This window comes from Pantherophis guttatus, chromosome 11, assembly GCF_059756535.1.
Source record: "Pantherophis guttatus breed Tessera chromosome 11, ASM5975653v1, whole genome shotgun sequence".
Classification (NCBI taxonomy): Eukaryota; Metazoa; Chordata; class Lepidosauria; order Squamata; family Colubridae; genus Pantherophis; species Pantherophis guttatus.
In genome coordinates this window covers 20,177,011-20,201,602 of record NC_142073.1, presented here as the reverse complement: position 1 = coordinate 20,201,602, position 24,592 = coordinate 20,177,011, and the positions used below count along the sequence as shown (strand labels likewise).

The 24,592-nt window shown below is 41.1% G+C and overlaps 1 protein-coding gene across 10 annotated transcripts; it reads left to right on the top strand.

The window, feature by feature from the left end:
* Positions 1-304: 304 nt before the first annotated feature.
* On the top strand, positions 305-24,107 carry LOC148112295 (cytochrome P450 2J5-like). 10 transcript variants are annotated; one of them, XM_087877205.1, is made up of 16 exons: positions 406-589; positions 5,229-5,391; positions 6,131-6,283; positions 9,279-9,439; positions 9,843-10,016; positions 11,380-11,518; positions 11,735-11,922; positions 13,066-13,207; positions 15,331-15,493; positions 16,020-16,172; positions 18,954-19,114; positions 19,529-19,702; positions 20,381-20,519; positions 20,736-20,923; positions 21,134-21,275; positions 23,783-24,107. In XM_087877205.1, exons 9-16 carry the CDS (start codon positions 15,382-15,384, stop codon positions 23,971-23,973), a joined length of 1,260 nt encoding a protein of 419 aa, XP_087733331.1. In that variant the 5' UTR covers positions 406-589; positions 5,229-5,391; positions 6,131-6,283; positions 9,279-9,439; positions 9,843-10,016; positions 11,380-11,518; positions 11,735-11,922; positions 13,066-13,207; positions 15,331-15,381; the 3' UTR covers positions 23,974-24,107. The 10 variants fall into 10 exon arrangements, 3 of the variants coding, with proteins under 3 accessions (XP_087733330.1, XP_087733328.1, XP_087733331.1); XR_015729627.1 differs by lacking the exons at positions 18,954-19,114; positions 23,783-24,107 and having other exon boundaries at positions 305-589; XR_015729628.1 differs by lacking the exons at positions 18,954-19,114; positions 23,783-24,107 and having other exon boundaries at positions 358-589; positions 20,385-20,519.
* Positions 24,108-24,592: the final 485 nt, after the last annotated feature.

Below are 24,592 nucleotides of genomic sequence, written 5' to 3'. Positions count from 1 at the left end.
GCTGGCATTATACCTAAGAAAAATATTTCTGGTTTTAAATCTATATGTTGCTTTATCATTTTTTTTCTAACCATGAGTATTTTCTCATCCAGACCTTGTTTGCCTTTGAGCATATCCACCACATACGATAATAACAACCCTGATTACATTTCCAACATTTAGTGGACATATTTTTGAAGCTCTTTGCTAATCTCGCCGTAAAACATTTTATACAAATTTTCCTTATATGTTGCTGCCATTGTTAATTGGGCAAAAAAAATTTCTCCCTGAGGTGCCTCATGTTAATTTTCTGCTTGCCAAATCCAGTTCATGAAATCTGGTTTCTGAACACTGTGTGCTCTTTATCCTAACTTTCAAGTTTTAATCTTGGCTGGTTTGCCAAGTACAATAGCTAGAGAGAAAGACAGAATGAAATGTTCCTGCTATTAACATGGCAGTTTTCAGCTGGCTGATCATTCTTTCCCTCCTATTCCTCTATCTCTGGAAGAGCCAACGTCCCAAAGGTTTCCCCCCTGGACCATGGAGCCTCCCCCTGATTGGGAATCTGCTTTATTTCAGTACGAGGTTCCCTCTGAAGGAGCTGGATCAGGTAAGGCTTTTTATCCATTCTCATGTTAAACTTCAGAGAGTGAATCTGCCGACATTTTTGCTCCTGCAAAAAGAGTTGAAAGGGTTTGTGTGTTTCTCTTAACTTGTCTACATGAGACACAATTTTTGTTTCACCTAGAATTTGGAGAAAAATATTGGAACCTTATGAAGATATAATGACATCCCTCATTTGATGCAGTAGAATCCTAATTCCTAATTGCGAAGAACTTCCTCTGAATGCTTCATGAGCTCTTTAAAAGTTACATTTGGTTTCCCTTCCAAGTTTCCAAATGAAACATTCATCTTTGAGAAGATTCCTGGAGAAATTTGATATTTTAAAAATCTAAAAAAAGGTGTTGTTTATCTGAATGAATGAATAGTTTATGATTCCGGTTTTGCGAAATTCCAAATCATTCAATTGGTGTTTTTTTCTCTCCTCCATCTGCCTTCAATTTTATTTTATACTTGGAGAGAATATAATAGACAAAACGGATAGAAGAATCAAGTACAGGTAGATAAACAAATCTATTAAAGTCGTTCTCAGTTAATGACCATTCATTCAATGGCTGTTCAAAGTTCTGACAGAGCTGAACAAAGGAACTTCTGCCCCTTTAAGCAGGCTTTAAAGAGGTATTTGTGGGACACTGTCATTGCAACACAGAGCTGTTTGGACTCTTGACAAAAGGTGAGAGTTAGCAAACAGTCTACCCCCAGAGATACGTGTGATCCCAGACCTCCGGACTTTTCGTTGGGCCCTTAAAACCTACTTTTTTCAGTTAGCTGGGCTGGCCTGATTTTATATTGGTTTTAAATTGGTACTGATTTTAAATTCAAATGTTTTAAATTATGGGCCAAATCTTATTTAACTATTTTAAAAATTATTTTAACTTTTGTGTATAAATGTTTTATTTTTGGCTGTTCACTGCCCTGAGTCCGAAAGGAGAAGGGCGGTATAGAAATTTAAATAAATAAAAATAAATAAATAAATAATAAATAAAGGGAATAATTTTTTTCCATGGTCTCCCTTCATGTTTCTGCCCTGTCAGCAAAATTGCAACAAAGCTAGTCATCTTTTGGAAAGCGATCACGTGGTCTGCCTTATCCTGGGGCAGCTGCTCACCATCAAACAAGCTAGGTTCTCACAGAGCCTTGTTAGCAGATTTATTAAAAGGTGAAAGACTGGAAAGTCCCTTGGATTGCAAGAAGGTCAAACTAAAGGAAATCAACCCAACTGTTCTTTGGAAGGAGAGATCCTGAAGCTGAATCTCAAACACTTTGGCCACCACATGAGAAGAGAGGACTCCTTGGAAAAGACCTTGATGAAAGGCGAAAGGAGAAGGGGACGGAAGAGGATGAGATGGTTAGATAGTGTCCTCGATGCAGTGAACATGAATTTGGGCAAATTACAGGAGACACCTGGAGGATGGGGAGAATGGGGGGCTGGCCTGCTGTATTCTTGCAAGATATACTTAGTGACTGAACAGCAACAGTGGACATGATTGAGAAATATAAGTTGGACAACTAGTCTCCATGTCTGCTAGTGACCCATTTATCAGTACATTGAAAAAAATGGGCCAAAGTCACTGATCTCTTGGAAAAGGGGGATTGCCTTGCTCCCCATCAAACAAGCTGGGTTCTCACAGAGCCTTGTTAGCAGATTTATTAAAAGGTGACTGTCTTGAGAGCCCCTTGGTCTGCAGGGAGATCAATTCAGTTGATCCTAAAGGAAATCAACCCTGACTGTCCTTTGGAAGGACAGATCCTGAAGCTGAATCTCAAACACTTTGGCCACCACATGAGAAGAGAGGACTCCTTGAAGAAGACCCTAATGTTGGGAAAGATGGAAGGTGAAAGGAGAAGGGGACGGCAGAAGATGAGATGGTTAGATAGTGTCATTGACGCAATGAACATGAATTTGGACAAACTCAGGGAGATACTGGGGCACGGGGTAGACGGGCATGCTATACTCCATGGGGTTGTGAAGAGTCGGGCATATTTAGCAACTGAAGAAGAACAGCAGACATGGTTGAGAAATATAAGTTGGCCAACTAGCCTCTGTGTCTGCTAGTGCTTCGTTCATCTGTACATTTGTTAGGATAGGGCTGCTTTGATCCTCCTTCTCAGAAGGCTTTAGATCCTTGGGAAATGATTAGACGACAACAACAACAACAGTCTAAAGCACCCTGTTATTAAGAACAGCTGCCTGCAATTACTGCAGGTTCGAATCTCGCCAAGGCTCAAGGTTGACTCAGCCTTCCATTCTTTCTAAGGTAGGTAAATTGAGGACCCAGTTGTAGGGGCAATAAGCTGACTTTGTATAAATATACAAAAGAATGAAGGCTATTGCTTAGCGCATTGTAAGCCGCCCTGAATCTCTGGAGAAGGGCGGCATATAAATCAAATTTAAAAAAAAAAAAACACAACCATCAACAACAACAACTTCTGATGATATTTTTCCTTTCCCCCCAAAACATTACATAGGAAAAGTCCAGTTGTGCTTTTAGATGTGCAAGGCTCGTTTTAAAAAAAACACTCAGCAAAGGCATTTATCTTTGTTCCCCCCATCCCTCTTTTTTATACCCTTCACCAACAAGCATCAAAGAAAAAGCAAAACAAGCTGATTTATTGTTTTCAAGCATTACTCATTTGACAAATGCTTTAAAGTAAGGTTTTAATTAAGTCAATCAGATAAATTCATCCAATTATAGCCAAGCTTCTCACCAAAAGAACTCAGAGGAAAGAAAGAACAAAGAAAGGGTCGATGGGCAGTGCACACCAATGAAATGAAGCAACAATTACTATTTTAAACTCCCTCATTCTGTAAAATGGCTTGGGGCCTGGTTACTTACGGGACCGCCTACTACCATCAACAGCCTCCCACCGACCAGTACACTCCCACAGAGAGGGGCTCCTCCAGGTGCCGTTGGCCAAACAATGTCGGCTGTCAGCCCCTAGGGGGAGAGCCTTCTCTGTGGGGGCACCGATGATCTGGAATGAGCTCCCCCCAGAGATACGGAGGATTCCGGATCTGCGCACCTTCCGCCGCGAGTTGAAGACGCTTTTATTTCATCAAGCTGGCCTCGCCTAAATCTTCTCCCTTTTAAGTGTAAATTTTAAATTTTTAATGTATTTTAAAATATGGGTATCTTAAATTATGGGTATTAATTCAGCCAAATTTATTTAATTCATTTTATTCGATTTTAAATTTTATATATCTATGTGTTTTATTTCATGGCTGTGCACCGCCCTGAGTCCTTCGGGAGTAGGGCGGTATAGAAATTCAATAATAAATAAATAATAAATAAATAAATAAATAAAGTAAGACTCTTTTCTAAAGTCAGAATATTTACTTAAACTCCCATATGTGTGTAGCGTGGCTCAAAGCCTTCCCTTTCATTGGAGTTAAACAAGGGTATTAATTATGCTTGGCTGGAACTTTCTCACGTTAGCAGAACGTTCCCATCTTCAGAAGATGCCCTTAGGTCCATCTGCGATGAAGAGGTTTGTCTCTTTCCAGGATTCTCCTCCACCTCCCTCCTTTTATGACCTTCTATCAATCCACTCAAGAGTATTTCAGTAACCCTCTCCCTATAACCTCTGGAAATGACATGTTTTCAGCAGATAAAATCCCTCCTGGTTCACCCATCTTCTCCTAACTCTCTATTGCTCTATTGCTAAGTTCTATCGCTAAGTGAGACACTGGTTAAGTGAATTCGGCCCCATTTTATGACCTTTCTTGCCACGGTCGTAAAGTGAATCACCGCAGTTGTTTAAGTTAGTAACACCGTTGTTAGGTGGCTTCCCCATCGACTTTGCTTCTCAGAAGGGGGCAAAAGATCATCACACGACCCCGGGACACTGCAGCCGTCATAAATAGGAATCAGTTGCCAAGCGTCCAAATTGTGATCACAGCACCATGGGGACACTGCAAATTTTGTGTGAAACATGGTCATAAGTCACTTTTTCAGTGCTGCTGTAACTTTGAGTGGTCACTAACTGAACTATTATAAGTCGAGAACTATCTGTAATCCTTCCAGTTCTAGAACTATAGGAGGAGCTACAGATCCTCTCTTATTGCTGTCCCCGATATTGTGTCACTGCAGTGTTAGTTTCCAACCTTCTTCGAAGAAAAATGCTTGGCCAAAATGAAACCTTCTCCACTTCTGCCAGACAGGATCAAAATCTCTCTCTTGTTCAGTGCTTCCATTAAAACTTTACATATAAACATGTTTACCTGTAGACCTATGTATGAATTCAGAAGGAGCAATAGACCTTTGGGGAATGGAGCTGGATGGAGCTCAGGTAGATTCCTCAGGGTCATCCTTGATGACACAATATATTGCAACATTGCAGTGTTTGGTCCCAACTGATTTCCTGATGCCTCTATGCTGACAATCCTGGCAACTGAGCCACAATGGCATAGTGGTTAGAATGCAGTATTGCAGGCTAATTCTTCCAACTGTCAGCAGTTCGATCCTGACCGGCTCAAGGTTGACTCAGCCTTCCATCCTTTGGAGGTGGGTAAAATGAGGACCCAGATTATTGAGGGCAATAGGCTGACTCTGTAAACCGCTTAGAGAGGGCTGTAAAGCACTATGAAGCGGTATATAAGTCTAAGTGCTATTGCTTCTTCATTTCAGCTGACCAAAAAATATGGTCCCCTCTTCAGTCTTTATGTTGGAAGAACACCTATAGTCTTGACTCATGGGTTTCCTTCAGCAAAGGAGGTTCTCATGATAAAAGGCACAGAATTTGCTGGGAGACCATCATTTCCTATAATGGATTTCCTCACTAGGAAGAAAGGTAACTGTATATAATTTACTTTTGTCTTTTTCAAATGCCTGTTTGTTCTTGCTAGGGCTTCAAGTTACCCATTCTGTGACTCAGCTTCCAATGATCTTTTTTCCTGTACATTCTGGATTTCTGACCCAAGATTTCTAGGAAGAGAAGGAATAGTTTCTTTAAATATTAGAATTCGATCCTTTCTTCTTCTTTTTTCTTTGCAACATTTATGAATAACAATATAGTAGAAATTTTGGTATTCAGCTGAAAAAAAATCCTTTTTTTCCCTTATACTATAATAAAACCTACTCAATGTATTTTCCTTGGCATAGTTCCATTTTATTAGCTGAATATGAATTATATCAGGGGTGAAATGCTACCGGATCAGACCGGATCGCCTGATCCGGTAGCGATGATGGCCGGTAGTTCGGAGAACCGATAGCAATGGCAGCTGGAAGCTCCGTCCACCCGCCCCACTCCCTGGAGTTGGGGAATGCACCATTCCCTGACTCCGGCCTTGCCACGGAGCCGCTGCCTGCTCGCCCTTTGCCACGCGGTGTATCCTACTGCTCACCTTTCTCCTGCAGCTGGTTGTCAGGGAAGGCAAGCGCCCCAAAATTACCGGAGTAATTCTCTGTACATTTACATATACTACTGTTTTTGAAAATACACCATTATTTAAAAAAATAACAACACCCAAATTTTTACTGATAAGCAAAATAAGGGCTATTCAGTCCAGGATGATTTTCCTTTTTTTTAGGTTTACTGACGTTAACATATGGAGAAGTATGGAAGGAGCAAAGAAGGTTTTCAGGGATGCGTCTCAGAAATTTTGGAATGGGCAGAAAATCAATGGAAGAAAAGATCCTGGAGGAGGCCACTTGTTTGATTCAAGCATTCACTGAAAACATGAGTAAGCTCTCCTGGGACATGATGGGATGGTTGGGGGATTGTCATTCCAAAAATGGGATGAGCAGGGCGGGGCTACGGTAGGCCAACAATGCCTGTATTTGGTGTAAAAGACGCACCAACATTTCCACCCTCTTTTGGGGAAGGGGAAGTGCATTTTATACTCCGAAAAATACAGTAATAATAATGTCATAGACATAATCTCTGCATTGATAATCCTCAAGGAGTCTTTTCAGTTGTACCTTAGATAGAGCTCATATACCTCTTTCTGCTAATGATCTACACTACCTGGTGGGGCTAAAACATCTAGTTGTACATTGTTTTAGCTTTCAGCAAGATTTTTGTTTGTTAGAAAAAGATTGAAAATAGCAGAGGCCATTTGACCTTCGTGGTTCTTTTGCCCAAAGTTCTCTGATTTTGTGTTTTTCTGATGTTGCCTCTACAAACAGTAAAGGTGCTTAGGGGGCAAAATCAGAAGAACTCCAACAGTGACATTCCCTAAATTCAGCTGAAGATTTTACCTAGCCTGGTAATGAAACATTCGGTAACCAACCCACAAGTTTGGAGAAGGAACTTCCACTCTCACTGTCCGAAATTGTATGCTGTCCAGAATCATTGGTTTATAAGATGGACAGGTCCATAAATTAGATAGATGATGGTGATCGTTAGACTGATAGATGATGGATGATAGATAGATAGATAGATAGATAGATAGATACCGTGTTTTCCCCAAAATAAGACCCTGTCTTAGATATTTTTGAACCCTGAAATAAGCGCTTGGCCTTACTGCCATGTGCTCTAAAAGCCTGATTGGGCTTATTATCAGGGGATGTCTTATTTTGGGGGAAACAAGATTGATAAGTAGGTAGATAGTGGTAGATAGATAGATAGATGATAGATAGATAGATAGATAGATAGATAGATAGATAGATAGATAGAGACAGACAGACAGACAGACAGACAGACAGACAGACAGACAGACAGACAGACAGACAGATGGAGATGGATGGATGGTGAATAGGTGGGGAGAGAGAGAGAGAGAGAGGTGGGGGTGGTAGATGATAGATAGGCAGTCAGAGAGAGTTTCCTTGTAGTTATAGAAAGGGTTTATTACATAGACATTGTGATTCCTGTAAAAAAACATGAAGGTAGATCAATTGATAGGGATTTATTTATTTAATTTATTTTATTTTGTCGAGTACATATTAGATAATATATATAAGTTTAAGCATGAATTGAATACATAAAATGAATACAATTAAAGGGAACATTAGGACAGGGATGGTAGGCACGCTGGTGCTCTTATGCATGCCCCTTACAGACCTCTTAAGACCTCTTAGGAATGGGGTGAGGTCAACAGTAGACAGTTTTAGGTTTAAATTTTGGAGGTTTTGGGATGAGACCAAAACCTGGTAATGCATTCCAGGCATTAACAACTCTGTTACTGAAGTCATATTTTCTGCAATCGAGTTTGGAGCGGTTCACTTTAAGTTTGTATCTATTGTGTGCTCGTGTATTGTTGTGGTTGAAGCTGAAGTAGTCATTGACAGGTAGGACATTGTAGCAGATGATTTTATGAGCTATGCTTAGATCATACCGAAGGCTGCGTAGTTCTAAATTTTCTAAACCCAGAATTTCAAGTCTGGTGGCATAGGGTATTTTGTTACGAGCAGAGGAGTCCAGGACTCTTCTTGTGAAATATTTCTGAACATGCTCAATTGTATTAATGTGTAAGAGAGAGCATTTGTTGGTTGAGATTTGGAGTTGCCAATGTTTTGACCATTCCGACACAAGTCAAGGTCTTTTTTAAGGGGAGCAGCATTGTTGGTAGTGTTAAATAGTTTAACATCATCAATGAAGAGAATGCAGTTACTTATAATATGATCACAAAGGTCATTTATGTATAGTATGAAGAGTGTTGGTCCTAGAACTCTGCCTTGTGGGACACCACTATTAACAGGTGCAGGATTTGATAGGGCGCTCCCTATTTGACCACTTGCGTCTGTTTGACAGAAACAGTTATCCAGTTATGGAGGGGTCCAGAGATGCCATAGGATTTTAGTTTTAGAAGTAGTTTGTCATGTACCACTGAATCAAAGGCTTTACAGAAGTCTATGTAAATTGCATCTATTGCTTTGCCCTGATCAAGATTTCTAGTCCATATATTTTGCAGTGTAGATGTTGTAGATTACAGGATATTTTTTTTCTGAAACCAAATTGTTTATTAGAGAGTAGGTTGTTTGTTTCTAGGTGGAGGGTAATGGATTCGTTGATGATTGAGTCTATGACTTTGCAGGTGACGCAACATAAAGAGATTGGTCTGTAATTTTCGACTAGGCTGGGATCTCCCTTCTTTGAAGATAGGGATGACCGTGGTTAGTGACCATAGGTTGAGTAGGGAACTGGTTCTGAAAGATTTTTCAAAAATTATGCTTAGGGGTTCTGCTATAGCAGTGGAAAGCTTTTTTAAGAAGTATGCACATAGTCCATCAGGTCCAATAGATAGAGATGGTTTCAGTCTATGTAGTACCTTTTCAACATTATTTATTTATTTATTTATTTATTTATTTATTTATTTATTTATTTATTTATTTATTTATTGTCACATTTATAGACCGCCCTTCTCCCGAAGGACTCAGGGCGGTGTACAGCCAAAGTAAAAAACATAGATACAAACATTAAAAACAATTTAAAAAGATATATATAAGTTTGGCCCCAAAGTTTAAAAACAATAACAAAACATATTAAAAACATTTAAAAAGTGTTAAGCTAGCCTGGCTTGCTGAAAAAGAAAGGTCTTCAGGGCATGGCGGAAGGCACCTTCTGTGAAATCTATTTGTATTAGATTGTTGTAGTCATTAGTAGTATGACTAGGGAATGTTGGGCATGAGCCATTGCTGTTAAAAAAGACTGAGCTGAAGAATGTGTTAAAGTGGTTTGCTTTAAGTGCTTCATCATTGCATTCTTTACCGTTAGGTTTAATTTCTTTTCTTTGACAGATGTGCCTTTTGATCCTTTTGGGTTTCTGGACGCTGCAGTTGCCAACATAATGTCTACCATATTATTTGGAAAACACTTTGAATATGATAACGGCTTCCTCAAAACTCTGCTGGATATGATACATCAAAATTCCCGAATAATAGCAGGACCCTGGGCCTTGGTATCCTTAACAAGAATCCAAAAGAATATTCAAAATAAGTGTGCAATTAGGTGGTGGGAATTTGAGTTTTCATGTCTCACCTATTTTGGAAACTGTCTGGTTTTCTTAGCAGCTAGTACAGCCAATTTTCCTTATAATTGGAATAATTTCTCATCAGAGTTACGGGAAGTGTGGGTGAAGCTTCTGTGTGAGTTAATTGTCAAAAACAGCAGCTATCCAAATTTAACCAGGGCAAATTTTAACTCACTGGGACATTTTTTTGAAATTTTATCTAATTGGGGCATTTGAGTCCCTATCAAATTGTAAATAAGTTACAAGGGGTTTCTTTTCCTGCTCCATTTATCCTACAAAGGAGGGTATATTGATCTTGATTAACGATGGCTTTTCTTCTCTTTGATGGTAGCTTTACAATGAGATCCCCTTAGTGAGAAGCCTGCCCCTGCCACATCAGGAATTATTCACAGTTACAAAGAAAATACAAGCTTTCCATCAAGAAGAGATAGAAGAGCACAAGGCAACTTTGACTGTAGGAGAACCTCGAGATTTCATTGATGCATATTTAGAAGAAATGCAGAAGGTAGATTCCTCAGTCTCTTCTGGTTGAATTTGCAATGATTTCTTTTCCTCTCTTTGGATCTATTTTTCTGACCTTACACATCCTGAAAATATCACAAAAACGTTGATAGTAATTTTTCTAGATGTTGTGTCAAGTCCACTTACTGCCTGGGTGACACATTGTGTGAATGAAGCGATGTCCTTCTCCTTTGCATGTTGTGGAGACCCAACCACCTTAGGGTAGATCTTTCCATCAGGACTGGGAGGAAAGGACCTTTTGCCAGCTCAGGTTGACTACGGTCACCAACTGGTGGTCCATGGATCATATTTAGTGCATATTATATTGCACTAAATCAGGAGTCCTCAAACTGGTGCAATACGTGCAATGAACATTTGTTTTTGCTGCAGAGAGTCTCCCCCTTTGGGGTCTTTTTGTGTGGGTCGGAGGGGGGAAGAAATTCCGACTTGGGGGCTGCTTCAGCCTCCTGGTGTGGGGCTTTGGGCAAAGGCTGGAAGGAAGTGCCGCTGGTGGTGAAGAGCCGGTGGACCTTGTTCCAGTGGGACTGAATCATAGCCTGGAACTGGTTGATCATCTCAGCCCGCTGAGCCTCCAGGCGCCTGTACCTGGCCTTGCACTCCCACAGGTCTTCCTTCTGCTTGGAAAGCCTATGCTCCTAGTCCTCAGTGATGTGCTTCTGCTGAGCCTCCTTCTCAGTCAGACCCAATTTGAAATGACCTCTTTTGCCAACTCTTTCTCATGGTGTCTGCTTAGCTCCAACAACTGCTTCCGGTTGGGGCCCTAAGGAGCCTGTGTAGGCAGGTGAGGAGGGGCTGGGAACAGGAGGGGAGGGGCGAGTAAAGGGCCACGAGGTGCCCCTCAACATGATTGACACCAAGTTGACCACACCCATCCAGTCACATGACCACCTAGCCACACCCACCCAGCCGGTCATTAGGCAGATCATATTAGTGGTCTGTGGGATTTAAAATTATGAATTTAGTGGTCCCTGAGGTCCGAAAGGTTGGGGACCCCTGCTCTAGTGCCATGCAAACAAGCAAAGCCCCATCTGTGGGATGCAGGCAGGACGTGAAACCTCACCTCCTCTATTCCACAGAGAAACCTCTCTCTACAGAACCAATCCCTGGTGCCCAAAAGATTGGGGGGCCCTGCTCTAGGGAACCCCCATCCTCTCCCCAAACTCTATTATGATGTTTTATCACCAGAACATGCTTGTTTCCCATCTCCCTACTTCCTTTCCATTTTGAGTCCTATTTTTCAGAATGAATTCCTGCTTTTAAATTAAAGTAATCAACTGAATTAAAGAGTGGGAGAAGATTTTTTTTCCATTTGATTTTAATAACATTCTTTCTTTAACTAACAAAAGCCAGAGAGGAAAGGGTCAAGTTTTGAGGAAGAGCAACTACTAATCTTACTATCTAACCTGTATGTGGCTGGAACAGAGACGATGGCATCAACACTGCAGTGGATGTTGCTCTATTTGATGGCCTTTCCAGAGATCCAAGGTAAAGAATTGTGAAATAAGCTTCTTCATCTATAAAAATAACAACTTCACTTATTATGCAAAATGAGGAAGGTTCCTGAATTATCATGGCTGGAAACTCAATCAGCTTCATTCTCCTCACTTCTGGTGGGTACCTGCTTGGAAAACAAACCATTGATTGTCTACTTAAAGTCAATGAAATATTTCCCAGAAGGTAACCAAGCTATTTGTCCCTCAGAGAAATGCTGGAAGGAAATAGACATGGTGGTGGGAAACAAGGCAATCTTGAAATATGAAGACAGAGAAAAATTGCCCTACACAAACGCCGTCATTCATGAAATCCAACGTGTTTCAAATGTTGCTCCTCTTGGAATTCCTCATGCCTCCATTACAGATGCACAGCTTTTTGGATATAAAATTCCCAAGGTAAAAGCAGAAACCTTTAATTGCTTTACATGAAGTGAAGGTTTGGTGAATCGGCATATGTCCACCTGTGCCTTCCTCACCTAAGACATCTGTGTTTGTATCTAAGAGGAAGAAAAAGCAAGAGATTGAGATCAATGGGAGTCTTCCTTTTGAATCTCATTTTATGGAAGCGCCATAAGCTTATAGATATTAGCATAGCAATAGTATTTAGACTTATACACCACTTCACAGTGCTTTACAGCTCTCTCTAAGCAGTTTACAGAGCCAGCCTATTGCCCCCAACAATCTGGGTGCTCATTTTACTGACCTCAGAAGGACAGAAGGCTGAATCAATCTTGAGCCTGGTGAGATTCGAACTTCCCCTGCCATGCCCACCAAGCCACACCCACAGAACCGGTAGTAAAAATTTTTGAAACCCACCACTGATTGGCATAGGGCCCACCTCCTGCGCGAGCTGCACTGACTCCCGGTGGTCTTCCGGGGCGGCCAGGGTACCTACGAGACTGCCTTCTGCCACCAGTAGCCTCTCACAGACCAGTACGCTCCCATAGAAAGGGACTTCTCAGGGTGCTGTCGGCCAAACAATGTCGGCTGGCGGCCCCCAGGGGGAGAGCCTTCTCGGTGGGGGCACCTGCCATCTGAAACGAGCTCCCCTCCCGGAGATACGGAACATCCCAGATCTGCGCGTGTTCCGCCGTGCCCTTAATAAGTTCGTTTTCCAGCAGGCTGGCCTGGCCTAACCTCTTTTAAATTGTTTTAAATTTTAAATTGGGTTTTAGAATTGCTTTTAAATTGTTTTTTGGGGCCATAGTAGTTAATATATTTTAAATGTTTTTAATATTTGTATTACATGTATTTTATTCTGGCTGTTCACCGCCCTGAGTCCTTCGGGAGTAGGGCGGTATATAAATTTAATGAATGAATGAATGAATGAATGAATGAATGAATGAATAAATAAATAAATAAATAAATAAATAAATAAGAAGAACTGTGTCTTCCTCACCTGAGGCGGTTTGCATGTAAGAGCAAGAGAAAGCAAGAGATTGAGATCAAAGGGAGTCTTCCTTTTGAATCTCATTTTATGGGAGCGCCATAGGATTATAGTTCAATATCTTCGTTGTGTGCTTGTCTTGGCTTCTGCAGGACACCATGGTTTTCGTCAACATCCAGTCTGCCCATCGTGATGAATCTCAGTGGAAGTTCCCACATGAGTTCAACCCCTCCAACTTCCTGAATGAAGAGGGAGAGTTTGTGAAGCCGGAAGCCTTTTTGGCATTTTCAGCAGGTGAATTATTCTCTCTGTATTTCTCTCTCTGTGTGTGAGTATTTCTCTCTCCCTCTCCCTCCCTCCCTCCCTCCCTCCCTCCCTCTCTCTCTCTCACACACACACACACACACTTTTAGTGGAAACCTTTCACCTTGTGAAAGTCAACACTTGGGCTCAGTTTATAATTCAGCATCCTATAGGAAAATGGGGTTTAAAAGAAACACAGGTAATCATGTTGAATATGGTCATTCCAGAACACCTGGTCCTGGACCATGAAAGGTGTACTCAAGCAGGAGACCCTATACCAGTGATAGCTAACCTTTTTGCCATCGCGTGCCAAAAGTGGGGGGAGCACGGGGGAGTCGCACGTGTGCATGCCCACACCCATAATTCTATGCGCCCCACTCCGGGCATGTGTGCGTGACCCCCCCCACGTTTTCCCCGCTTTTGGCACGCAATGGCACGGTGGGCCCTGTAGGCCCATTTTTCGCCCTCCCCAGGCTCCAGAGCCTTTCTAGGAGCCTGGGGAGGGTGAAAACGGTCTTCCCCAGCCCCCTGGAGGCCCTCTGGAGGCCGGAAACAGCCTGTTTGCCGACTTCCAGGGGCCCAAGAAGGCACAAAAATCAGCTGGCCGGCGTGTGCATGTGCGCCGGAGCTGAGCTTGTGTGGCCACCGATATGGCTCTGTGTGCCACCTATGGCACGCATGCCATAGGTTTGCCATCACGGCCCTATACCATTACAGGCAAGTCATTGTCCAGTCTCTTCTTAAAAACCTTCAGTGTAAATTTAGTGAATGCAGGTAGTCCTCATCCTATGACCACAATTTAGACCAACAGTTCTATTGCTAAGTGAGACACTGGTTAAGTGAATTCGGCCCCATTTTATGACCTTTCTTGCCACTGTCATTAAGTGAATCACTGCAGTTGTTTAAGTTAGTAACACCATTGTTAGGTGGCTTCCCCATCGACTTTGCTTCTCAGAAGGGGGCAAAAGATGATCACACGGCCCCGGGACACTGCAGCTGTCATAAATAGGAATCAGTTGCCAAGCTGATCCAAATTGTGATCACATCACCATGGGGACGCTGCAATTTTTGTGTGAAACATGGTCATAAGTCACTTTTTTCAGTGCTGCTGTAACTTTGAGTGGTCACTAACTGAACTATTGTAAATTGAGAACTATCTGTAATCCCTCCTGTTCTAGAGCTATAGGAGGAGCTACAGATCCTCTCTTATTGCCGTCCTCGATATTGTGTCACTGCAGTGTTTGTTTCCAACCTTCTTTGAAGAAAAATGCTTGGCCAAAATGAAACCTTCTGCACTTCTGCCAGACAGGATCAAAATCCCTCTCTTGTTCAGTGGTTCCATTAAAACTTTACATACAAACATGTTTACATGTAAACCTATATATGAATTCAGAAGGAGCAATAGACCTTTGGGGAATGGAGCTGGATGGAGCTCAGGGAGATTCCTCAGGATCATCCTTGATGACACATTATATTGCAACATTGCAGTGTTTGGTCCCAACTGATTTTCTGATGCCTCTATGCTGACAATCCTGGCAACTGAGCCACAGTGGCATAGTGGTTAGAATGCAGTATTGCAGGCTAATTCTTCCAACTGCCAGCAGTTCGATCCTGACCGGCACAAGGTTGACTCATTCTGTCCTTCCGAGGTGGGTAAAATGTGGACCCAGATTATTGGAGGCAATAGGCTGACTCTGTGAATCACTTAGAGAGGGCTATGAAAGCACCGTGAAGCGGTATATACTATTGCCCTTCCTTCCTTCCTTCCTTCCTTCTTTCCTCCCTCCCTCCTTCCCTCCTTCCCTCTTTCCCACCCTTGTCCATCCATATCCATATCCATCCATCCATCCATCCATCCATCCATCCATCCATCCATCCATCCATCTATGATGCACAGTGGTTAGAATGCAGTATTGCAGGCTAATTCTGCCGACTGCTAGCAATTAAATCCTGACCTGCTCAAGGTTGACTCAGCCTTCCATCCTTCCGAGGTCAGTAAAATGAGGACCCAGATTGTTGGGGGCCATAGGCTGACTCTGTAAACCACTTATAGAGGGCTGTAAAACAGTGTGAAGCGGTATATAAGTCTAAGTGCTATTGCTTCTTCATTTCAGCTGGCCAAAAAATACGGTCCCCTCTTCAGTCTTTATCTTGGAAGAACACCTATGGTCTTGACTCATGGGTTTCCTTCAGCAAAGGAGGTTCTCATGATAAAAGGTGCAGAATTTGCTGGGAGACCACCAATTCCTGTAATGGATATCAGCAATAAGAGGAAAGGTAATTGTATATAATTTAATTATATAATTCAAATGCCTGTTTATTCTTGCTAGGGCTTCAAGTTACCCATTCTGTGACTCAGCTGTATATGATCTTTTTTCTCTACATTCTGGATTTCTGACCCAAGGTTTCTAGGAAGAGAAGGAATCATTTCTTTAAATGTTGGAATTCGCTCCCTTCTTCTTCTTTTTTCTTTGCAACATTTATGAATAACAATACAGTAGAAATTTTGGTATTCAGCTGAAAAAAAATCCTTCCCCCCCTCACCCTTATATTGTAATAAAACCTACTCAATGTATTTTCCTTGGTATAGTTCCTATGTTCCTATGCTTCCCAGTTACACCCTCCAGGTGTAGTGCATGTTGACTTTCTGAGACAAGAATGAATATATATCATCCTGGCTACATACAATCCCCCCCTCCCAGTTTCCCACAGCTGTAAATGGGGCAGGCCTGAAGATCCAAAGTAAAAGATGACTTCCAGACCTGACAGGCTATAAAGTCTTGGATGATTTTCCCTTTTTTAGGTTTACTGTCATCAACATATGGTGAAGCATGGAAGGAGCAAAAAAGGTTTTCAGGGATGCTTTTCAGAAACTTTGGAATGGGCAGAAAATCAATGGAAGAAAAGATCCTAGAGGAAGCCATTTGTTTGATTCAAGCATTCACTGAAAACATGAGTAAGCTCTCCTGGGACATGATGGGATGGTTGGGATGATTGTCGTTCCAGAGATGGTTTTGGTTTCCATAAACACAATTGAGTTGGTCTCAAGGTTGACCACTCAGTCAATCTTGTATTGAAGCAGAGTGAGAGGAGCTTAGAATTCTGGTTGCATAAATTCCAAGTCCTACTGACCAACATAAGACATATTGTTCCTTTTGTTTCTGTGCTTGTAATGTATGTAGAACAACAATCAACCCATGGAACAGAAGTTGCCTTCAGAAGTTGTGGGAGCTTCACCACTGGAAGCTTTCAAGAAGAGACTGGACTTTCATTTGTTTGAGGCTTTTTTAAAAAGCCTCACAACTCAACTTGGATCGTCAGAGGCATTTAAAAGAAAAAAAAGCCTCTGATGATCACGCAGCTCAGCTGGGGATGAGGGGGGCAGGGATTTTTGCTACCATTTATCAGAAATGGTGTAGGGTCTCCTGCTTGGGCAGGGATGTGTGTGTGTGTGTTGGACTTGATGACCTACAAAGGCCCAACTCTGCTCATATGTTAATATCTGTTTGGTCACCACAATGTAAAGATGTTGAGATGCTAGAAAGAGTACAGAGTACAAAGATGATTAGGGGACTGGAGGCTAAAACATATAAAGAATGGTTGCTGGAATTGGGAATGTCTAGTTTAATGGAAAGAAGGACTAGGGGTGACATGATAGCAGTGTTCCAATATTTGAGGGGTTACTGAAAAGAAGAAGGAGTCTATTCTCCAAAGCACCTGAGTGCAGGACAAGTAGCAATGAATGCAAATTAATCCAAGACAGAAGCAACCTAGAACTAAGAAGAAATTTCCAGTTAGAACAATTAATCTGCACAACAACTTGCCTCCCAAAGTTGTGAATGTCCCAACCCTGGAAGTTCTTAAGAAGAGATTGGACAACATTTGTCTGAAATGGTTTTCCTGCCTGAGCAGGGGGTTGGACTACAAGAGCTCCAAGGTCCTTTCCAACTCTATTATTCTGGTAGGAGATTAGAATTTGGGGTATTGGATGTTAGTAGAGAATTGGGGAGAAGTGGGGTGAAGATTCACCTATATAAAATGGGTAGTCTAGATAAGAATGGAATGGAATGGAATGGAATGGAATGGAATGGAATAGAATAGAATAGAATAGAATAGAATAGAATAGAATAGAATAGAATAGAATAGAATAGAATAGAATAGAATAACAGAGTTGGAAAGGACCTTGGTCCACTTCTAGTCCAACCCCATGCCTCGGCAGGAAACCCTACACCACTTCAGACAAATGGTTATCCAATTTCTTCTTAAAAACTTCCAGTGTTGGAACATTCACAACTTCTGGAGGCAAGTTGTTCCACTGATGGATTGTTCTAACGGTCAGGAAATTCCTCCTTAGTTCTAAATTGCTTCTCTCCTTGATTACTTTCCATTCATTGCTTCTTGTCCTGCCCTCAGGTGCTTTGGAGAATAGCTTGACTCCCTCTTCTTTGTGGCAGCCCCTGAGATATTGGAAGACTGCTATCATGTCTCCCCTAATTCTTCTTTTCATCAGATTAGATATACCCAGTTCCTGAAACCGTTCTTTGTAAGTTTTAGCCTCCAGTCCCCTAATCATCTTCGTTGCTTTTCTCTGCACTCTTTCGAGAGTCTCCACGTCTTTTTTACATCGTATTGGATGTTAATAGAGAATTTTGGAGAAGTGGGGGGAGATTCACCTATATAAAATGGCTAGTCTAGATAAGAATAGACTAGACTAGACTAGACTAGACTAGACTGGACTGGACTGGACTGGACTGGACTGGACTGGACTGGACTGGACTGGACTGGAATGGAATGGAATGGAATGGAATGGAATGGAATGGAATGGAATGGAATGAGCTGGTCTCCAAACGTTTTAGACTAAAAGGTAATCATCCCCTGGAGGCAAAATCTTACCAAGAAATGCTTGTAACAGAGTTAGGGCTACACTCTCCAAAATCAGAAGAACACCAACACTGACATTCCCTAAATTCAGCTGAAGATTTTACCTAGCCTGGTAATGAAACATTCGGAAACCAACCCACAAGTTTGGAGAAGGAACTTCCACTCTCACTGTCTGAAATTGTATGCTGTCCAGAGTCGTTGGCTTATAAGATGGACAGGTCCATAAATTAGATAGATGATGGTGATCATTAGACTGATAGATAATGGATAATAGAAGATAGATAGATAGATAGATGATAGATAGATAGATAGATAGATAGATGATAGATAGATAGATAGATAGATAGATAGATAGATAGCGTGTTTTCCTGAAAATAAGACCCTGTCCTATATTTTTTTGAACCCTAGGCCTTATTGCCATGCTTGGCCTTACTGCCATGCACTCAAAAGTGCAATTGGGCTTATTATCATGGGATGTCTTATTTTGGGGGAAACAGGGTAGGTAGGTAGGTAGGTAGTGATAGATAGATAGATAGATAGATAGATAGATAGATAGATAGATAGATAGATAGATAGATAGATAGATATAGATAGATAGATAGATAGATAGATAGATAGATAGATAGATAGATAGATAGATAGATAGATGTAGGTAGGTAGGTAGGTAGGTAGGTAGGTAGGTAGAGATAGAAAGACAGACAGCAGACAGACAGACAGACAGATAGATGATAGATAGGCAGTCAGACAGAGTTTCCTTGTAGTTATAGAAAGGGTTCATTACATAGACATTATGACTCCTATAAAGAAACATGACGGCAGATGAATTGATAGGGATCTAATTTCCTTTCTTTGACAGATGTGCCTTTTGATCCTTTTGGGTTTCTGGACACTGCAGTTGCCAACATAATGTCTACCATATTATATGGAAAACATTTTGAATATGATAACGGCTTCCTCAAAACTCTGCTGGATATGATACATCAAGCTTCCCGAATAATAGCAGGACCCTGGACCTTGGTATCCTACAAGAATCCAAAAGAATATTCGAAATAAATGTGCAATTAGGTGGTGGGAATTTGAGTTTTCATGTCTCACCTATTTTGGAAACTGTCTGGTTTTCTTAGCAACTAGAACAGCCAATTTTCCTTATAATTGGAATAATTTCTCATCAGAGTTACGGGAAGTGTGGGTGAAGCTTCTGTGTGAGTTAATTGTCAAAAACAGCAGCTATCCAAATTTAATCAGGGCAAATTTTACCTCACTGGGACATTTTTTGAAATTTTATCTGATTGGGGCATTTGAGTCCCTATCAAATTGTAAATAAGAGATGTTACAAGGGGTTTCTTTTCCTGCTCCATTTATCCTACAAAGGAGGGTATATTGATCTTGATCAAGTTAATCAATGTTGGCTTTTCTTCTCTTTGATGGTAGCTTTACAATGAGGTGCCCTTAGTGAGAAGCCTCCCCCTGCCCCATCAGGAATTACTCACAGTTACAAAGAAAATGGACGCTTTCCATCAAGAAGAGATAGAAGAACACAAGGCGACCTTGACTCCAGGAGAACCTCGAGATTTCATTGATGCATATTTAGAAGAAATGCAGAAGGTAGATTCCTCAGTCTCTTCTCATTGAAATTGCAGTGATTTCTTTTCCTCTACCCTTGGATCTATTTTTCACATCCTGAAAATATCACAAAGACCTTGATAGTAATTTTTCTAGATGTTGTGTCAAGTCCACTTACTGCCTGGGTGACACATTGTGTGAATGAAGCGATGTCCTTTTCCTTTGCATGTTGTGGAGACCCAACCACCTTAGGGTAGATCTTTCCATCAGGACTGGGAGGAAAGGACCTTTTGCCAGCTCAGGGTGACTCTCTAGGGCAGGGGTCCCCGATTCTTGGACTGTGAACTGGCAGCAGGCCGCAGCATGCCAGAAACCAGGCCTTGCAAACAAGCAAAGCCCCATCTGTGGGATGCAGGCAGGACGTGAAACCTCACCTCCTCTATTCCACAGAGAAACCTCTCTCTACAGAACCAATCCCTGGTGCCCAAAAGATTGGGGGGCCCTGCTCTAGGGAACCCCCATCCTCTCCCCAAACTCTATTATGATGTTTTATCACCAGAACATGCTTGTTTCCCATCTCCCTACTTCCTTTCCATTTTGAGTCCTATTTTTCAGAATGAATTCCTGCTTTTAAATTAAAGTAATCAACTGAATTAAAGAGTGGGAGAAGATTTTTTTTCCATTTGATTTTAATAACATTCTTTCTTTAACTAACAAAAGCCAGAGAGGAAAGGTTCAAGTTTTGAGGAAGAGCAACTACTAATCTTACTGTCTAACCTGCTTGTGGCTGGAACAGAGACGATGGCATCAACACTGCAGTGGACGTTGCTCTATTTGATGGCCTTTCCAGAGATCCAAGGTAAAGAATTGTGAAATAAGCTTCTTCACCTATAAAAATAACAACTTCAGTTAATATGCAAAATGAGGTAGGTTCCTGAATTATCATGGCTGGAAACTCAATCAGCTTCATTCTCCTCACTTCTGGTGGGTACCTGCTTGGAAAACAAACGGTTGATTGTCTACTTAAAGTCAATGAAATATTTCCCAGAAGGTAACCAAGCTATTTGTCCCTCAGAGAAATGCTGGAAGGAAATAGACACAGTTCTGGGAAACAAGGCAATCTTGAAATATGAAGACAGAGAAAAATTGCCCTACACAAACGCCGTCATTCATGAAATCCAACGCGTTTCAAGTGTTGCTTCTTTGGGAGTACCTCATGCATCCATAAAAGATGTGCAACTTTTTGGATATAAAATTCCCAAGGTGAAAGCAGAAACCTTTAATTACTTTATATGAAGTGAAGGTTTGGTGAATCGGCATATGTCCACCTGTGCCTTCCTCACCTGAGGCGGCTGTGTTAGTATCTAAGAGGAAGAGATTGAGATCAATGGGAGCCTTTCTTTTGAATCTCATTTTATGGGAGTGCCATAAACGTATAGTCCAATGCCTTTGTTGTGTGCTTCTGGTTTGAAGGATACCATCGTTTTGGTCAATATCCAGTCTGTGCATCATGATGAATCCCAGTGGAAGTTTCCCAATGAGTTCAACCCTTCCAACTTCCTGAATGAAAAGGGAGAGTTTGTGAAGCCGGAAGCCTTTTTGGCATTTTCAGCAGGTGAATTATTCCTCTGTCTCTGTCTCTCTGTCTCTCTCGGTCTCTCTCTCACTCACTCTCTCACCCACACACCCACACTCTCTCTCACACACAGATATACTTTTAGTGGAAAGCTTTCTTTAGAGACTTGTGTAAGTCAGCTCTTGGGCTCAGTTTATAATTCAGCATCCTATAGGAAAATTGGGTTTACCCACAACTTCTGAAGGCAAACCGTTCCATTTCTTAAATCTCCTCACTGTTAGGAAATTTCTTCTTAGTTCCAGATTGCTTCTCTCCTTGATTAGTTTCCATCCATTGCTTCTTTTCCTGACTTCAGGTGCTTTGGAATATAGTTTGACCCCTTCTTTTTTGTGGCAGCCCTTCAAAATTTGGAACATTGCTATCATGTCCCTGCAGTCCTTTTTTCCACTGGACTAAAAGGTAAAGGTAAATTTCCCCTCACACATATGTGCTAGTCATTCCCGACTCTAGGAAGCCGTACTCATTTCTGTTTCAAAGCCGAAGAGCCAGCGCTGTCTGAAGACGTCTCCGTAGTCAGGTGGCCAGCATGACTAAATGCCAAAGGCACACGGAATGCTGTTACCTTCCCACCAAAGGTGGTCCCTATTTTTCTTTCTTTTTTTAAATAGTTTTTATTAAATGTTTTCCAACTTTAAAAAACACATGTACAAAAGAAAAGAGAAAAAAGAAAAAGAAAAAAACCAAACAAATACAAATACAAACAAGTAAAAAACAAACAACACAACAATGTAATATAATTTTACAGCTTTCTGTATCAGTATGAATATTCTGCTTATGTAATTCAATATTTAATATTTGCCTTATCATAAATGTTAACAATTTTAGTAAGAGTATGAAACGTCGCCAAGACACTTCCAATTTTACGTGGGAGAAGACCCGAATAACCAAAGACCTACATACAAACACCCGCGAAAACCTGAGAAAACAAATATATATATATATATATATCTGAGAAAACAAGTATATATATATATATATACACACACAATAGTTTAGAACTCTCATTTTTTGTTTTGGCTTCTATTCTCTAGCCACTTGTACAGTCTACTCCAAATTTTATAATAGTCCAACTCTTCTTTTTCTTTTAATTCCATACTCATCCTGTCCATTTCAGCACATTCCAGTTTCTTCCTAATTACAATTTCATCTGAGAGGGTATTTATTTGTTTCCAATTTTGTGCAAAAGCGATCCTAGCAGTGGTTAGTATATGTAATATTATGTATTGATTTTTCTTATCCATTTTCAGATCCAGTATGCCTAATAAACATAATTCTGGTTTCAATTCCATCCTATGTTCTGTATTTTTTTCCAGCCATTTCTTAATTTTGAACCAATATTTTCTGGCATTGGGACAAGTCCACCACATATGATAGAACGTTCCAGATTTATGTCTACATCTCCAACATTCAGGGGATAAGTTTGGGAACATTTTGGCCAATCTCGCTGGTGGTAAATGCCATTGATAGAACATTTTATATAGATTCTCCTTATAGGCTACCACCATCATAAGCTTATAATTTCTTTCCCACAATTTGTCCCAATGTTCTAACTCAATATTATAAACAAAATTCCTGGCCCACCTTATCATTGTTTCCTTTACTGTCTCTTCCTCCATTTTATATCTTAAAAGAAAATTGTATATTTTGGTAATCATTTTTCCTCCCGTTCCTTGCATTATTTTGTCCAATTCCAATTGTTTCTCATAAATACCGCATTGTTCCTGTTCTTTTTTGAATCTTGTCTTAATTTCTAAGTAGGGCCATCTGTCCATAGCAATTCCTTGTTTTTTCAAGTCCTGGGCTGATTTTAACTCTCCTTCGTCATCTAAAAGTTCTGCATAGCTCACCATTTTATTAAGATTTGTACTATTTGGATAAATCATTGCTTTGCCTTTTTTAGGCTCCCAAATGTGAAAAATCCAGCAAAGAAGAATGAGGCTATTCCTCCGTGCAGCACCACTGTGACGTCACCCCAGACGTTTGGTGATCCCTATTTTTCTACTTGCATTTTTTATGTGCTTTCGAACTGCTAGTTGGTAGAAGCTGAGACAAGTAACAGGAGGTCACCCCATTACCCAACACTAGGGATTCAAACCGCTGAATTGCTGACTTTTCGATCGATAAGCTCAGCATCTTAGCCACTGAGCCACCGCATCCCTAGACTAGACATACCCAATACCTGCAACCCTTCTTCATATATTTTAGCCTCCAGGCCCTTAATCATCTTTGTTGCTCTTTTCTGCACTCTTTCCAGAGTCTCAACTTCTTTTTAAACTCTAAATCATATAAGGTGTGCTTCATAGAGGCCTAGAAGATAAATCTTTTAGAGAAGGAAAGAATGCAAAAGAACTGTTACCAGCTTTGGAAATCTCATGAGATTTGGGATCATAGTTTCGAGAAACAAACAGGTTTGGCAGTTGCAATTGGTTGCCAGACTTCAGCGATTGGATTGACTTCTCTCTTTGTTCTTCACTTTGCCTTTTCAGGACCGAGAGTCTGCTTAGGGGAAAACTTGGCTCGGATGGAGCTCTTCCTCTTCTTTACCAGCATTCTCAGAAACTTCCAGCTATTGTGGCCAGACAAATCCCAAGCTCCGGATTTCACACCTCACTTTGGGGTTACACGATCCCCATCTCGCTTTAAGGTGTTGCTGAAATGTTGCCAGCCAAGTGGGTAGATCGAAGTGAGGATCTGCAAGGCAACTGATTCAAGACCATTCCATTCTCTCCAACAGCCAGAGGTCTTCTCTACTTCAAATTCACCACAAGATCATTTTAAAACAACATAAATAAAGGGTTATCATACACCATATTTTCCAGTGGATGATCAGTCTTGTTTATGATGGAGATGAAATTCATTTTCTTTGTCTCTTTTCTCTTTCTTTAAGGTTACTGGAAGGAAGAATGGGGAAGAGCAGAGTCCATAGCTTCTTTATCGAATGGCTCTTCCTGTCAAGAAAATCAAGTTTCTGTACAGGGTGGGGGAGATATGCAGGGGAGGTGTCAAAGGGACTCTTCTCTTCTGGGGGCTAACTTGCCTTGATCTTTGCCAGGCAGCCAGAAAAGCAAGGTCAGGCCAGACACCACTTGGATTTCAAAAATGCTACTTTATTTGGAGGATGTATTGAAAGTCTCTTCATCCTCCTTCATGGCCTCTTTAGAGTGACAACTTTATTTGGAGAATGTATTTACAGACTCTTGAAAGTCTCTTCATCCTCCTTCACGGACAACAAAGTGTTGTTCCCACACTTTCTACTTTTTCAGATTTACATCAGTGTTCATGTCTTTTATCCCCTT

What these genes read in the sequence shown, in the direction of transcription:
- LOC148112295 (XM_087877202.1), top strand. Translation starts at nt 431, where the DNA reads ATGGCAGTTTTCAGCTGGCTGATCATTCTTTCCCTCCTATTCCTCTAT. An exon ending in TAGCAGGACCCTGGGCCTTG is followed by an intron (nt 9,440 to 19,528) that starts GTATCCTTAACA and finishes CTTTGATGGTAG; the next exon opens with CTTTACAATGAGGTGCCCTT. An exon ending in GGCCTTTCCAGAGATCCAAG is followed by an intron (nt 20,520 to 20,735) that starts GTAAAGAATTGT and finishes TTTGTCCCTCAG; the next exon opens with AGAAATGCTGGAAGGAAATA.